This window comes from Prionailurus viverrinus, chromosome E2 (genome assembly GCF_022837055.1).
Source record: "Prionailurus viverrinus isolate Anna chromosome E2, UM_Priviv_1.0, whole genome shotgun sequence".
NCBI lineage: Eukaryota > Metazoa > Chordata > Mammalia > Carnivora > Felidae > Prionailurus > Prionailurus viverrinus.
Window position 1 is genome coordinate 55,714,794 of NC_062575.1, and position 16,509 is coordinate 55,731,302.

Sequence of the window (16,509 nt, forward strand, 5' to 3'; positions counted from 1 at the left end):
ATGTTAGATGGAAACTGTCAGCTAAAAATAGTGAGCTGAAGGGCTCCTGGCTGGCTCAGTCCGAAGGGCATGCAACTCTTGATCTTGGGGTTACAAGTTCAAGCCCCACACCGTAGGTAGAGATTACTTTAAAAAATAAAAAATAAAGAAATAAAAAATACAAATCTTGGCACATTTGGGTGGCTCAGTTGGTTAAGCGTCTGACTCTTCATTTCACTCAGGTTATGATCTCACGGGTTCATGAGATCTAGCCCCATGTCTGGCTCTGCATTGATGGCATGGAGCCAGCTTGGGATTCTCTCTCTCTCTCTCTCTCTCAAAATAAGTAAACTTTAAAAAAAAAAAGTAATAAAAATATCTGCTACCAGGGGCACCTGGGGGGGGCTCAGTCAGTTGAGCGTCTGACTTCAGCTCAGGTCATGATCTTACAGTTCGTGGGTTCGAGCCCCACATGGGGCTCTGTGCTGACAGCTCAGAGCCTGGAGCCTGCTTCGGATTCTGTGTCTCCCTCTCTCTCTGCCCCTCCCCTGCTCATGCTCTGTCTCTCTCATTCTCCAAAATAAATAAATTTTAAAAATTAAAAAAAAAATACCTGCTACCATATGTAAAGCAGGCAATACATGTGTTGTGTGTATTATCCATGGAAAAGTAATGCTTTCCAGTTGTGTAGCCTATACTTTACAAATGGGTTATATGCTCTTTCCCTTTATTTTATTATTTTTTTAATATTCATTTTGAGAAAAGAGAGAGTGAGCGCTCACATGCACACAAGCAGGGAAGGGGCAGAGGGGGAGAAAGAAAGAGAGAGAGAGAGAGAGAGAGAGAAAGAGAGAGAGAGAGAGAGAGAGAGAGAGAGAATCCCAAGTAGGTTCCACGCTGTCAGTGTAGTCAGGGAAGGAGGATTAAGTCAAAGAGGTGGCAGGGTCTGGAACATGTGGCACCTTGTATGACCTTGATCGGCTAGCTGTTCGTCTGAACTGGGAGCCACCTGGGGAAGGGGGGGAGGCGATTGAGAGGATAACGTGATGTGAATCATGCTTTCACAAAAATCCCTCTAAATGCTGTGTAGAGGGGCACCTGGGTGGCTCAGTCGGTTAGGCATCTGGCCCTTGATTTCAGCTCAGGTCATGATCTCAAGGTTTGTGAGCTGAGACCCACATGGGGCTTCATGCTATCAATGCAGAGTCTACTTGGGCTTCTCTCTCCCTCTCTCTCTGCCCCCACTCTGCTTGCATGCTCTCTCTCTTGCTCTCTCTCTCTCTCTCTTTCAAAATAAATAAACTGAAAAAAAAAATTTTTTTTTAATGCTGCGTAGAGAAAGGACCACAGTGGACAGGCCATGGGTAGGGGCACTGATAGAGCTGGTTGAGGGACTGTGACCCTAAGCCAGGTGAGGCCAGATCAGCAGGGTGACTGGATGAGCAAGGAGTCAAATTCTGGACACACTTTTAAGGTAGAGCCAAGGCTACCTGCTGACGAATCAGACATGGGGTGTGGGACGAAACAAAGCATCTGAGAATGATCCCAACATTCTTGGCTGGAAGAGATGGGTGACAATGAAGCAAGATGGGGAGGCCGTTAGGGACGTGGGAGAGACCAGGATACGTGAGATTGGAGATCTGCGACGCCTCTTCCTTTCAAGTGGATATTAGAGAGGAGTCTGGAGTTACAACATCATTAGTATTGCCAGAAAAAAAAAACACCTATAAATATGACTACTGGCATAAGCCTCAGTAAATACGTCCACTTAAATAGGCCTCAATAAATTATTATTAGAGATGGCCTCAATTGCCATTATTATCAGAGCAAGCCTCTATAAATACGGTACTATTGTTATTTGTGGAGGGCCCAATAAATATTTCCAGGGAGTAAGCCTCTATTAACATGACAGTTTGAGCATAGGTTCTAATTAATATTCTTATCATTAGTACCCGCCTTGCTAAAGAGTCTTATTATTTTATGATAGATACCCGTAAATCTCAAGGCAATAGGCATCAGCTTCTTGAATGAGGTAATGAGTGAATGAATGAGAAGATCAAGGTCATGAATGGTGTGTGAACAGGCAGGTGCAGGAGGGGGTGCCGATCAGAGATGGGGTGTTTCCACTGGAGGGACCCACACGGGGAGGGGAGGGGCGGGGAGGCTAGGAGAGCTCCGTGGAGACGGTGTGAGCGGACAGCGAGGTGGTTTTTCTGTACAGATCTTTTCATTTATCCCGTTTTCGCACCGCTTTGCTGATTCATAATAAGAAACGTGTACATAGTTGGTCTTCGTCCAGTTCCTGGCACAAAGCTGCTAAAAAGCCTTGGAATTTCATAGGTGGGGAGAGCCTTGAAGGTGTATTTGTTACGCTAATGAGGCGACTCACAGAAAGCACCGGAGGGTAGGGGCAGGTTGTCAGGGGAACCAACCACGTGACTAGATGGTTGGACGTTTCAGCCCCTGCCCCCAACCTGGGGAGGGAGGGGCTGGAGACTGAGAATCACCAGTGGTCAGTGATGACGCCTGTGCAATGAAGTCGCCAGAAAAACCCAAGAGGACTGGGTTCAGAGGGCGTCTAGGTCGGTGATCGCGTGGAAAATGGGGAGGGTGGCCCCTGGAGAGCATGCCCTTTCCCCACACCTTGCCCTGTGCATCCCTTCTGTCTGGCTGTCCCTGAGTTATACCCTCTGATAGTAAACTGGTGATCTGGTTAAGTAAAATGTCTCTCTGAGTTCTGTGAGCCGCTCTGGCAAATTAACCAAACCCGAGGATAGTGGAGGAAAACTCCACTCTACTGCTGGTCGACCAGAAGCACGGGTGACCCCCTGCACTTGTGACAGCATGAGGCAGGGCTGGGGGGCTGGTCTGTAGGACTGAGCCCTTCACCTGAGGGATCTGATGCTACCTCCACCAGACAGTGTCAGAAGTGAGTTACTTGGTGACGTGGGATAAAAAGCTTCAGACGCGCCCGGGGCTCAGTCGTTTAAGTGTCCAACTTCAGCTCAGGTCACGATCTTGCGGTTTGTGGGTTCAAGCCCCGCACTGGGCTCTGTGCTGTCAGTGTGGAGCCTGCTTCAGATGCTCTGTCTCCCTCTCACTCTGCCCCTTCCCAGTTTGTGCGCACGCTCTGTCTCTCTAAATAAACATTAAACACACACACACACACACACACACACATCAGAATTGCTGTCAGAATCGGCCCCGACACATCAGTTTCCTAGAAGTTGAAGGGTAGTTAACACCTGGGTGGGGACTGTGTGGTTGATGTCTGTCCCTGTCCCCACACAAACTGAGCGGGTTAGGCCTCAGTAGTACAATTACCCCCACCCCATCCACCGCTCACACCTGTCACCACCCCAACCCCTCAGGAACCACACGTCAGTGGTTTCACATCAGTTTTATTAGACTCTCAAAAAGTCGCTCTAATGGAGATTCCATTTCTCTAACACCCCCCATCATGGGCTGGACCTCGGGTCTTCTCAACTGCCTCCCACTAGGCCCCACTCTTCCTCCTTCCCCCTTGGGATGCAGAAATCAGAGCCCCCCCCCCCAGAGTCCAGGACTGGGCCCCCTCCTGCCCACAAGGAACCAGGATTGTAGCCTCTAGACCCTCCCCCTCTTTTTCAGCGGCCCTATTTTCACTTCCAGATGAAGTCGGGGTACATTGGGCTCAGCGGGGAGCAGACAGGCGCCGACATTCGTGCATCCGGTAGGCACACATGTAGAAAATCCCTGTGTGAGAAGAGATCCCAGTTGACCCCCCAAGTCCTTCTAGGCTGGGCTCCCAACCCAAGACCCCAACACAGCACTCTCTTCCTCCCTGCGTGTCTGCAGACCTGCAGTCTGCCTTCTGGCTCCGTGCTGTGCTGGGAGGCCCGTGTGGGACACCCCATCATCTCGCCCTCTAGAGTGCCGCCCACTCTGCCATGGATACTGACCTTGCCACCCCCAAGCCCCCTTACCTGCAAAGAAGGTCATGAGCAAGGCCACCCAGCCCAGGATGTAAGACCAGGAAAAACGCCAGTCCCCAAAGCGGCGACCGAGGAAGCTGACAGTGACTCCAGTGTAAATGGCCAAGGCCAACAGGACAAAAAAGGCTAGAGAGAGAAGGGGGGGAGGGGGGAGGGAAAAGGGGTGGGGTAGGGTTTGCAGGTGAGGGTGGGAATGAGATTGAGGAAGGGGGAGGGCCGGGTGGGGGTGGGAAAGGAAAAAGGTAAGTATGCGAGGGGAGTAGGGTTGGGGCGAGGATGGGCCGGGGCTGTGCTGTGCAGTAAAGAATTTGCCTGGGCTGGTCTGGGGCTCTGGTTCCTGGAAGGGAGACACTAAATCCTTGGAACTTTCTGGGTAATAGGAGTGTCTTTGTTCTTGCTGAGCCTCTCCGGTCAACACGAATTTATGTTGATGAGCTGAGATGACCCTAGGTAGGAACTGGTCACCAGAAAGACCAGCCTCGGGAACAGAACAGACAGGTGGGGCTTTGAGTCACTGGGCATCAGACGAACCTCGGGGGAAGGAAGCTAGAGGTTAAGCTCAGTCATGTGACCACCGACTCCATTGTGGAGTGCTGGAGCTTTCTGGCTGGGGAACACTTCAATGTGCTCCACGGTGTGCTCTGATCCCCCGGGGAGGCTATTGGGGTGGGGGGCGGGGGTCCTGCCTTCAAGCCCCTCTCAGGCTCCACCCCTACGCATCTCTTGATTTAGCTTGTGCTGAGTTGTATCCTTCATAATAAATCCATGATCGGGAGCTTAGTGCTTTCCTGAGTGCCATGAGTTCTTCTGGCGAATGTTTGAACCTGACCGGGTCCCAGGAACCCCTGAATGTGCAGCAGTTGGTCCAAAGGGCAGATGGCCTGGGGACTCCACCCGCAACCCACGTAGGGGCAGCCTGGTTGGGAATGGCACCCTCAAACCAGTGGGGTGTGATGCCGGCGCTGGGTGGTTAAGTGCCAGAACTGAGCCGCAGGGTCGCAGCTGGGGTCAGAAGAGGCTGACTGGCAGGAGGCATTAGAACCCGTCTCGGAGTTGGGGTTGGGGCCGGGGTGAGACTAGGATGGGTGTGGAACCCCGGATGAGAGTGGAGTTCGGGACGGAAACGGGCAGGGAATGGGAGTGGGTGGGAGTGGGGAAGGGGACCGGGGGGGGGGGGTGTTGAAGGGGGGGGCCACTCACTGGAGGCGAAAAACAGGATGCCCGCGGAGAAGGGCCGGGAGAGGCGTGTGAAGGCGGGCTGCTGAGCAAAGGCCAGGATACCCATGATGATGCCCGAGGTGGCGCACAGGGACGACAGGATCATGAAGGCCCGGGTGGCGTTCCAGTAAGCTGTGGTAGCACCAGAAGGTCACTCCCCTGCCACCCCCGCCCTCAGCGGTGAACGGGGCTGCCTCTGAGGCCTGAATGCCTTGCCTCTCTCCACATGCCTGGCCCAGCTCGTCAGGTACCTCTTTGCAAACAAACACTGTCCTCTTCACCTGGCAAACTCCCATTGGTCCTCCACAGCCCAGCTCCCAAATCCCCTCTAGGAAGCACCCTTTCAGCCCTCAGGCAACATCCATCCCCCCCCCCCAGGTGGTTTCCCCTTCCAGCATGATGGTTCCCTGAGGATAGGATTCTACATCACAAATACCCCCCAGCACAACGTTCACTGGGTGGATGAATGAACGTACAAGAACGAATGAAAGCCTCCTGATCACTTCCTGTCCTCCCTCCCATCGCTCTCTTTTATTTCCTTAACACCACTTGCCCATATCTGAGAGTGGCCTGTTCAGGGGCACCCGGGTGGCTCAGTCAGTTGAGCGTCCCACTCTTGGTTTCAGCTCAGGTCATGACCTCACGGTTCGTGGGTTCAAGTCCTGCATGAGTGTCTGTACTGACCTTGGGGAGTCTGCTTGGGAATCTCTGTCTGCCCCTCCCCCTCCTCCCTCCCTCCCTCCCTCTCTCTCTCTCTCTCAAATAAATAAACTTTAAAGAAAAAGAAAATGGTCTATTTATTTATTTTTATTTTGTTAACTTTTATTTATAATTGAGAGACAGAGCACGAGCAGAAAGAGGGGGAGACACAGAATCTGAAGCAGGCTTCAGGCTCCAAGCTGTCGGCACAGAGCCCGACGCGGGGCTCAAACTCACGAACCGCGAGACCACGACCTGAGCCAAGTCGGACGCCCAACCGACTGAGCCACCCAGGCGCCCCTGTCTATTTATTCTTTAACTTGTTTATGTCTGTGTCTCCCTGCTGGTTTCTCAGTTACGTGAGGACAAAGGTCTTGCTTTCTCATTCACCGCAACACCCCTCGCATGCGCTGAACAAATGAATGTGGGGCACTGAGCACTATTCTTCTTCGGTGCTTGGCTCTGCGCTGGCCCTTTAGGACATGCCCTGGCAATAACAGTTATGATCTCATTCTCCACTTAGCAGCTGCCAAGTGCGTGCCGGGCATGCATTCCACGCATGAGTCTATTGGTTTCCCTCCCTAAGCTGGACGTTCTATTTTTATCCCCATTTCTCAGGTGAAGGAACCAAGGCTCGGAGGTACAGCGACGTGCCCAGAGTCCCATAATTAGCAGTAGGACTGGCCTTGAAACCCAGGCACCAAAGCCCTTGCTCTTAACTGCTTGCCTCTTCTGTCTCTGGGAGCACGGAGAACAGCTGTGCTCCCGGGGCAGAGCTTGGATCCTGCCACCGAAAAGTACAAAGTCCGGGTCTTTGCAGAATGCAGTCTTTTTGTCTTGTGCGAATGCCACCAAGAAAAACGGCTGGCTGTTTCTCCATGGATGCTGTGTGGGGTCCATTCGGGTCTCTCCCCGAACCCCCAAATTCATGTGTTGAACCTATAACCCCCCCCCCCCAGAATATGACCTTATTTGGAAATAGGGTCATTTCAGCTGTAATTAGTGAAGATGAGGTCATACTGGAGTAGAGTGGATTCCTAATGCAAAATGACTTGTAGCCTCTTAAAATGGGGAGGTTTGGAGGAAGACAGACACGCAGGGGGCACCGTGTGAAGGTGAGGGCAGAGATCCGGATGATGCATGGACACGCCAAGGAATGCCAAAGACTGCCAGATGACCAGCAGAAGCCAGGAGAGAGAGGCAGGCAACAGATTCTCCCTCACAGCCCCGGAAGGACCCGCTTCTACTGACACCTTGATATTAGACTTCCAGCCTCTAGAGCCGTGAGACAGTATATTTCTGTTGTTTAAGCCACTCAGTCTGTGGTCCTTTGTAATGGCAGCCCCAGGAAGTTACAGATGCCCGCTGGGTATTTTAAAGTCCGGGGGCACCTGGGTGGCTCGGTCCGTGAAGGGTCAGGTCATGATCTCACAGTTCCTGGGTTCGAGCCCCGCATGGGGCTCTATGCTGAGAGCTTGAAGAGTCTGCTTGGGATTCTCTGTCTCCGACTCGCTCTCTGCCCCGCCCCCGCTCACATGCTATCTCTCATTCTTTCAAAAATAAGTAAACTTTTTTTTTTTTTTAATTAAGATAAAAGCCTGGAGGACTGGGGGCGCCCAAATCTCCAAATTTTTAAATCCTGGCAGACGCTGGGGCGCCTGGGTGGTTCAGTCGGTAAACCCGCTCAGGTCATGAGTTCAGCCCCTCCCCAGGCTCTGTGCTGACAGCTCAGAGCTTGGAACCTGCTTCGGATTCTGTGTTTCCCTCTCTTTCTGCCCCTCCCCTGCTCGCTCTCTACGTGTGTGTGTGTGTGTGTGTGTGTCAAAAATAAATACTCAAAAACAATGTTTTTTAGGTTTAAAAAAAAAAGTCCTGGCAGACGCTTCAGAAACCTTCAAACCGCCAGACACACGCTGTGTCTGTGGCTGGGTTTGGCCCCTTGCAAGCTCGAGTGCCCTGCTCTGATTTTGGCGAGCCAGTTACAGTTGATGGGCAAGTCGAGCCAGCTGCTTGGACAGCTCCCCGGCAATCAGTCAGGGTGAGGGATGTCCCTGAGGATTTTGGCGTTGAGGTCAGATGAAGCTGCACCGATCTATCGATCTATCGATGTGATCCGTCGTGCCTCCCTCTCCCCCACCCCCAACACAGATAAGATGGGGGGGGGGGCTGTCCCCGGGGCTTTCCCAGGCTGAAGCAGGAGAAATGGTAGACATGTGATGAAGGAGACCGCCAGGAATGAAAGGGGCGCGTGAAGTCAGGAGACAGACCGGGCTCTGGAGCCTGAGGCCGGGGCAAATCTTTCCCCTGCTTCCTGCTTCAGTTTACCCCTCCTGCAAAATGGGCCTCCGGCTGCCTCCCCTAGGCAGGTTCAGTGAGCCGGGGTGGCTGAAATCCGCGTGGAAGGGCTCAGGAGGGTTGTCTCCTCCTCCCAAGCCCCGTAAAGAGAATGGTTGGTTTTCTGAGGGCGCATCTCATGTCTTCTTTGCAGAAGTGTCACCCTCAGTGTTGTTGGGAGACCAAAGGGCATTAATCCATGTCAAGCATTTAGAACAGCGTGTAGGACACAACAACATTCAATAAATACCGGTCATTATTACTACTACCACTAGAATTTGGTACCTATAAAATATGTAACATTATATATCATTAATTTGTTAATATATGATGCATGTTATACAATATACATTATGTAAAGTAGCATACAATACACGCGAGCATCTCTCTCCAAATATATATGTATACGTGAATGGATGTACATATATTTTGTATACATATATATGGAGAGAGATAATAGAGATATATAGTATATCATATAACATTATTTTATATATGTAATATATATGATTATAATATAGCTTTCAAGAACCCTAGGCTGGAAGAGCTTTTCTTATCCCCATTTTTGCAATATATATTATAATATGCACATATACACGCACATATATACATATGCATGTACTTAGAGGCATATATATTACATAGCCTGGCACACAGTAGGTATTAAAAACTACCATCCAGTACTTAGCAAATTTAGGGTCCATATTACTTCTGTATCCCATAGCACCTAACCTAGTTCTTTTTTTTTTTTTTAACAATGAACGCTTTATTTTTTTTTAACGTTTATTTATTTTTGAAAGAGAGAGAGAGAGAGCAGGGGAGAGGCAGAGAAAGAGGGAGAAAGAGAATACCAAGCAGGCTCTGTGCTGTCAGTGCAGAGCCTGACTCAGGGCTCGAACTGACGAGCCGTGAGTTCATGACCTGAGCCCAAATCAAGTGTCGGATGCTCAACCGGCTGAGCCACCCAGGCGCTTCCCTACCCTGGTTCTTGATACACAGTAGATACTTAGAAAATGCTGTTCTGACAACCTCAGCCCCAAGTGCTGTACCCGACATCTATTTTGTGCCAGGAGATGCCACCTCTCTACTTAACTTCTCGTACATCTCCTAACTGTACTAAAAGAAAATACTGAAATCCCAATTCTGCCCCTTCCATGCTGAGTGATCTTTGGCTGGTCCCTTTCCCTCTCTGAACCACACAGTTCTCCACCTGCAAAACAGGTGGAGAGGTTCTGCCCTGTGGGGGGCTCTGCCCCCTGTCCCGAGAGGGCCTGTGACCCCAGGCATGGCCTCGACCCGGCCCCGGAGCCTTACCGATGCTCTCTGTCTGCAGGTAGCACTTGTTGCCCAGACAGTACCGCCACAGGCCCTGGTGGGCGAAGGACCCGGACAGCCGGTACTGCATCCAGTGATCTGTCGCTGTGGCCACCACCAGGAGGATGGTCCCCACCCAGGCACAGAAGAGGCCGCCACCCATGAAGCTGTACATGGTGATCTATGGAGAAGGCGAGAGGTGGGGTCAGGAGCTGGACTCCTGGGTCCTGGCAGAGGAAGGGACGGGGGGCCTGGACTCCCAGATCCCAGGTGACCAGGGGGCTAGGGGCTGGGACAACAGTTCCCTGGGAGAGGAAGGAGCTGGGGGCTGGGCCCTTGGGTCCCGGGAGGAGGGGCTGGAGGCCTGGACTCCCAGATCCCAGGTGAGGAGGGGGCTAGGGACTGGGACCCCATGAGGCCCCTGGGAGAGGAAGGAGCTGAAGGATGGACCCCTAGATCTTGGGGGAGGAGGGGTCTACCTACAGGTCTGATGCCTGGTCCCTACCTGAGTGGCAGAGCCTGTGACAAGCCTTCTGTCTGCCTCGGCCCTTCTGTGCAGACTGAGCCGAGCCAGGTTGCTGGCTTCTCTGCTGCCTGGGTCCCCCAAATCCCTTAAGCCTCCCCACACAATGGCCCCGTGGCCCAGAAGCTTCCAGCAGCTAGAAGTGCAGTGGTGGCAAAGGCCGGTGGCAGAGGCCCCAAATAGAATTCGCTGAAACAGGGATCCAGGCCCTCCCTCCCCGCGGCCCCGGCCACCCTGGCCTCTCTCTGTGACCCTCCCCACGACCTAACCCCTTTCACAGGCCTTGCTCACAGCACCCTCTGGGTTAGCCTGAGCTGTGTAAGCACACACACAGAGACACAAGATATGGGGCAAGTCTTCCATTTATTTTTCAACCAGGCTCCCCACACCGAAGGGCAGGAAAAGGGGTGGGAGGTTGCAGGTCTGTTGGGCCAATGGGGTTCTCTGCCGGTGGGTCACAGGGCATGTCACGGTTGGGGCTGGGAAACAGGACGGGATGGGGCTGGCTGGAGTCGAAGGTGGACTGGACTAGGGCTCAAGTGTAGGACACAGTTGAGGGTTGGGTTGGGCCTGAGGTGGGTAGAGAAGCAGGGAGCAAGGGTGCAGATGGGGACAGAAATGGCAATGAGTGGGATTGGGAAGGTGGTATTGAGAGTGGGGACCAGAAAGGGCTTGCAGGGGAAGGTGGGGATGGGAGGGACTGAGGTTGTCACTGTAGATGGGGTTGGAATGGGGGGTGGGGAGTTGGGGATGGCTTGGGGCACGGGGGTGAGGCTCAGGGTTTTCTCTGGTGTGGGATCCTAGGTCGGGTCCATGTTTCATGGGGTGACTGGTAGGAGGCTATGGTTTTGGGGGAAAAGAGATGGGAGCATGATGTTTCTTGGGGCATCTCTGCCATAGCTGAGGTCACCCTGGGGCTCCAGGAAAACCCTCCTGGTGACCCTGAGGGGCCCTCTCAGGAGTTTGGGGAGCTGGACCCTCAGGGTCCTAGTATTCTGAGTCCCAGTTTTCTGCTGCAGCAGTTGGCATGTCCTGGGGTGTCTCCCGACCTCCGGCTTCCGTCTTCCCATCCTGGGCAGGCAGCCTTGGTGGTGAGGCTGGCATCACCGGGGGAGTCTTGGGGCCAGCCCCAGACCCCCCCCGCCAGCCCTTCTCCGGCTGTTCCACCCTTCTGGGTCCCCATCGCGGCTGGCCTTGGCCCCGGCCTGGCCTGCGTCGGATGTCCCAGCCCCCACGTCCCCTGGATGGCCTCGTGGCGGTGCCTGGCTGGGAGCAGCATGCCTGTGAGCTGCAGGGGCAGGAGGGCAAGGACTGTTGAAAGGTGTAGGCCCCCAGCAGGGCACTGTGCAGGAGGTAGGAGAGGGCGTCCAGACGGATGGGGACGGTGACAGAGGCCAAGCTCTCAGGGAGCCCCAGGTGGGCTGGATCTGGGGTCCCCAGGGGAAAAGGCGGCAAGGCTGGGAATGGCCCAGAGGGCCACGGCTCAGGCCCAGGTGATGGCAGGGACGGGTTGTTCCTAGAACGACAAGAGGACAGGTCAGCAGACCTCGGCATCTCTTTACGTCCTTCCTACTGTGGTCCCGCACTTCTCCTGGGAGTCCACTGAGCTGGGCATCCACCTCTGACCTCCTTATCCCCTTCTCTCCATTTCTCTCTCCCTCCCCCCTCCTTTTATTTATTTTTTAATTTAGTTTATTTATTTATTTTTGAGAGAGGAGGAGGATCTCAAGCAGGCTCCGCACTGTCAGCACAGAGCCCGACGTGGGGCTCGAATTCACTAAACTGAGATCATGACCTGAGCTGAAATGGAGTCAGACGCTTACCCGACTGAGGCACCCAGGTGCCCTCTTTCTATCTCTGTCTCATTCTTTCTTCCTGTCTCTCTTTACAGACAGACAGACAGACAGACAGCTCTACCAGAACTTCAGCATCAGACAGAACCCAGCTCCACTGCCTCGCTCATGGTGTGTTTCTGGGCTAATCATTTCCTTGTGCTGAACCTTAATTTTTTCACACCAAAAGATGGCCTCGCATAGTAGCAAAGGTGAATATTAAAGACCTGGGTCTGACGATTATTATTACTATTTCTTCAGCCCTGTGACTGTTCCTGACATCACCAATTTCTTCTCATTCCTTCTTGAAATTTCTCCCTGTTCCACAAATATCTGTGTCCCTATCCCTAAGTATCTCGCTCAAATCTGACCACAAGATCTCCAAGATTCTGTTTCTAACAACTGATGACACTGGAAAAAAAAAATTTTTTTTTTCCTGATAGTGTCTCTGAGTCTGTCCACTCTGTCTCTGATTTTCTCTGTTCCCTTCCCTCTCTGGTCTCTGTTCTCCCCGTGGGAAGGGTCTCGTGTCTCTTACCCTTCGGGCCCAGTCCCTTCCTCCTGCTGTTCCATCTTTGCAGAGATCTCCGAGTTTCTTCTAGCACCTTCGCCTGAATTTCTTCAGGGCCCTGAGAGGCGGAGAGAGGTCTGGAAGAAAGTGGGAGGGACTTTGTTCAAAGAGGGGCGTGGCCTTCGGGGCGTGCGGAGCCGCGGGAAAGGGCGCTGGGGTCTCAGGACCTAATTTCTCAACCCCACGTATCTGGGGTCGCAGCTCTCTACCTCCTGAGTCCCAAGAGTACAGCCCCTGAGCTTCTTCCACCCCCAGACCCAGGAGTCCAGCCCCCAGCCCCTCCTCCCTCAGACCCAGGAGTCCAGCCCCCCAGCCCCCTCCTCTCAGACCCAGGAATCAGGGTATTAGCCCCCTCCTCTCTTTCCACCTGCATTTCTGGCCGTTTCCTCAGGGGGCCCATGGTTCTTTAAGACTAAAGGGGCATTTAGATAGGGAATTCTGGACATCTGGACATCCCTCAGGGCAGAGGGGATCGTCAATGGGCTGGAGTCGAGAGCTGGATTCCACCCAGGCCCTGTCTCTGACTGACTCTGTGACCTTCAGTCCTTCTAGACTCTGTGCTTCCGTTTCTCCATCTGAGAAATGGGGCGAATATTACCTTCCAGGTTCTTGTGAGGTTTAAAAATATGACTTGTGTAAAATAGTCAACACAGAGTCTAGACTAATTTGTTTCAACAAATGAGAGTTACTTATCATTATTGCTGCGAGTGTTGGTAGTATTTTATTGGGAAACAGTAGTCATTCTTAATCTCTTCATTTAAGAAGTATGTATTCAAAAAATAAATATGTATTCAGTGCCTACTGTATGCTAGGCCCCATACTGGGCTTTGGGGGGTGGAGCCCCGGGACAAAATAGACACAGCCCATATTCTTTTTTCTTTTTTTTTTTTTTTCAATGTTTATTTTTTATTTTGGGGACAGAGAGAGACAGAGCATGAACGGGGGAGGGGCAGAGAGAGAGGGAGACACAGAATCGGAAACAGGCTCCAGGCTCTGAGCCATCAGCCCAGAGCCCGATGCGGGGCTCGAACTCACGGACCTCGAGATGGTGACCTGGCTGAAGTCAGACGCTTAACCGACTGCACCACCCAGGCTCCCCGACACAGCCCATATTCTTAAGAGAGAACAAGAGGGACAGACACAAGTATACATTTCCTAGAATAAGTTCTGTGGGGGCGCCTGGATGGCACAGTCGGTTAAGCATCCAGCTCTTGGTTTCAGCTCAGGATATGATCTCACTGCAGGTTCAAACCCTGCGTCGGGCTCCACGCTGATAGTTCAGAGCCTGTTCAGGATTCTCTCTCTCTCTCTCCTCTCTCTGCCCCTTTCTCACTCTCTCTCTATGTCAGAAATAAATTAAACATTAAAAAAAAATTTTAAGTTTATTTCTGAGAGAGAGAGAGAGAGAGAGAGAAAGAGAGAACATGAGTGGGGGAGGGGCAGAGAGAGAGAGAGACAGAGACAGAGGATCTGAAGCAGGTTCTGTACTGACAGAGCAGGAGGCTTGAATTCACCAACCCGGAGATTATAACCTGAGCCGAAGTCAGATGCTTAACAAACTGAGCCATACAGGCACACCTAAAAAAAAAAGTTTTTAAAAGAATGAGGACTGTGAAAGTGTGAAGACAGGGCAAGGGGACAGAGAAGCACAGGGGGCAGCGAGTTTAGTTGAATAAGACGGTCAGGGAAGGCTACTGTGGAAGGAGCCAGAAGACGTTGGTGTTGAGTATTCCTGGTGGAGGGAACAGGAAGTGCAAGGGTCTGAGGGTGGAAAGAGCACAGTGTTTGAGGCACTGGGAAGGACAGAGCTTGGAGGGGGTGAGGGACAGGTCTCTTTGCTTTTAAATACAATTTTTCTTTTGGAATACTTTTATTTAAAATTTGTTTAACGTTTATCTATTTTTGAGAGAGACACAGAGCATGATCCCGGGAGGAGCAGAGGGTGAAGGAGACACAGAATCCGGAGCAGGCTCCAGACTCCAAGCTGTCATTACACGGGGCCCGAACTCACGAACTTCGAGATCATGACCTGAGCCGAAGTCATCTGCTTAACCAACTGAGCCACCCAGGGGCCCCTGGAATACTTTTATATTTACAGAAAAATTATAAAGATAATAAGGAGAGCTCCCATATAGTCCTCACCCAGCTTTGCTTACTGTGTATCTTCTTCCATTGTCGTGGAACATTCATTGCAACTAAGAAACTAACATGACTGTTAACCATACTCCAGACTTACTGGATTTTACCAGTTCCCACACTAATGTCCTCTATTTTCTGTTCTAGAACTGATGCAGGATACCATTTACCAGACTCGTCTGTGGTACAGCAGCTTCTCGTCTCTGCTGGCTTTTCACAACCTTGACCATTTTGAGGAATACTAGTTAGTCATTTTATACAGTAGAGGTCTATTTTAATTAGTAATTCTAACTCATTTAATCCTCACTTCACAGGTGATCAGACCTTGCCTCAAGGGGTCTAAGTAAGTTACTCGAGGTCACAGAGCTAGTCAGTGGCACAAGTGAGATCTGAACTCCACAGCCTGACTCATATCTGTGCTGTTGATGGGAGACACGAGCAGGAGCCAGATTATGTAGGACCTGGTAGGCTGCAGTGGAGACACTGGATTTTTTTTTTCCTAGAACATTGAGATGACTTTGAACATTTGTAAGCAGAAGTGTGACATAATTTGATTTATGTTTTAAGCAAAGCACAGTGTCAGCGGTTTGGAGAATAGGCTGTGGTGAACGCCAAGAGTGGTTGCAGGAAGCCCAGGGAAATTGCCGCTATCCTCCAGGCAAGGGGTGGCAGTGACTTGTAGGGAGGGGAGTGGGAATGGGAAGATGTGAAGGCATTTAGAAGGTATTTTGTTAGAACCTGTAGCAAGCAGGGCTGCTGGGGGTGATAAGTTAATGAGGAATGGAGGATAATGCAAAGTTTTCAGCCAGACCAGTGAATATGATTTTTCTTTTTTCTTTTCTTTTCTTTTCTTTTCTTTCTTTTTCTTTTCTTCTCTTTTTTTTTTTAACTAGAAGGTTCACGACATCCCACCTTAAGGAAGGGAAAGCCCAGGTACAATCTTTCACTTTTTGCCCTTCTCTCCAATCCAGGTCCTGTGCTGGATGATGCTGATGGCTCGGAGGTATCACCGGTCCTTGAAGGGCTGACTTGAGGGGTGGGGGACAGGCACAGAGATGGACGACGGTAACATTCCAGGGCGATCAGAGCCGGGACACTGGAACAGGCCAGTGAGAGCCCCAAGCCCGGGAGGGAAGGGAATGCTGCCTGGGGGCAAAGGGGTGACGTGAGGGAAGGGGGTCAGGAAAACTTTGCTGCCTGCCAGCAAGGGGCAGGGTTGGTTGGTTGGTTGGTTTCGTTTTTGGTTTTTTGTGTGTTTTGTTTTGTTTAGGGGAGGTGGCCTTTGGGCTAGGTCTAGAGTGAGAAGAAATGGTGTGAACAAAGGCCAGGTGGCTGGACCGAAAAGATTTGATCATTGAAGCCAAGACTTTCTCAGCGAGTGTGATTAGGATTTGGGTCTCATCCTTTGGTTATGTCGTATCCCAAAGAGGCGTGGCTATTTTGTCGAGACACAGGCCTTGGAAATGAAGGTTCGAATCCCCGCTCCGCTACTTACAAGTCCGTGACCTAAAGCAAACTGCTTAAACTTTTGGGGTCCCCTGTTTCTTCGAGAGATAGCCCTTCCTGGTCAATTCCAACATAATGGAATGGCTTTCGATTTTGTTCTGCTACTGTTTCTATTTCTGTGAAGAGGTCCGACGTCGACTTACCAAGAACCTGGCCCTTTAAGGCCCTCCTCCCACGCTAGGGAGCGGAGGCGGGCTCTAGTGTCTCTAAGGGAATGTCCTGCATCCGTTTTCCAACATTGGGAGGCAAGTTCTGCAAGTGACCAATCAACTCCTGCGTCGGGGGCAGCGAAACTTCCGATTCGTGGGGAAACTCCAGCAGCGTTGCGTTTGAGCTCCGCCCACTCCGTGTTAGACAGCCGCGCGATACAGTCATTCTCGGCTCTGATTGGTGAGTGAGCTCGCGTTGGCGCCGAGTCCCCTC

General features: G+C 51.7%; 2 protein-coding genes across 3 annotated transcripts; both read right to left on the minus strand.

Annotated features, from left to right (window-relative positions):
• Nucleotides 1-3,581: 3,581 nt before the first annotated feature.
• Nucleotides 3,582-9,693, minus strand: LIM2 (lens intrinsic membrane protein 2). 2 transcript variants are annotated; one of them, XM_047835752.1, is made up of 5 exons: nucleotides 9,483-9,693; nucleotides 9,384-9,451; nucleotides 5,154-5,316; nucleotides 3,945-4,079; nucleotides 3,582-3,714 (listed from the first exon to the last, which is right to left on the minus strand). In XM_047835752.1, exons 1-5 carry the CDS (start codon nucleotides 9,691-9,693, stop codon nucleotides 3,653-3,655), a joined length of 639 nt encoding a protein of 212 aa, XP_047691708.1. In that variant the 3' UTR covers nucleotides 3,582-3,652. The 2 variants fall into 2 exon arrangements, with proteins under 2 accessions (XP_047691708.1, XP_047691709.1); XM_047835753.1 differs by lacking the exon at nucleotides 9,384-9,451 and having other exon boundaries at nucleotides 5,154-5,303; nucleotides 9,519-9,693.
• Nucleotides 9,694-10,421: 728 nt separating this feature from the next.
• Nucleotides 10,422-16,297, minus strand: CE2H19orf84 (chromosome E2 C19orf84 homolog). Its single transcript, XM_047835754.1, has 3 exons — nucleotides 16,230-16,297; nucleotides 12,412-12,521; nucleotides 10,422-11,557 (listed from the first exon to the last, which is right to left on the minus strand). Exons 2-3 carry the CDS (start codon nucleotides 12,444-12,446, stop codon nucleotides 11,029-11,031), a joined length of 564 nt encoding a protein of 187 aa, XP_047691710.1. The 5' UTR covers nucleotides 12,447-12,521; nucleotides 16,230-16,297; the 3' UTR covers nucleotides 10,422-11,028.
• Between the last annotated feature and the right edge of the window lie 212 nt (nucleotides 16,298-16,509).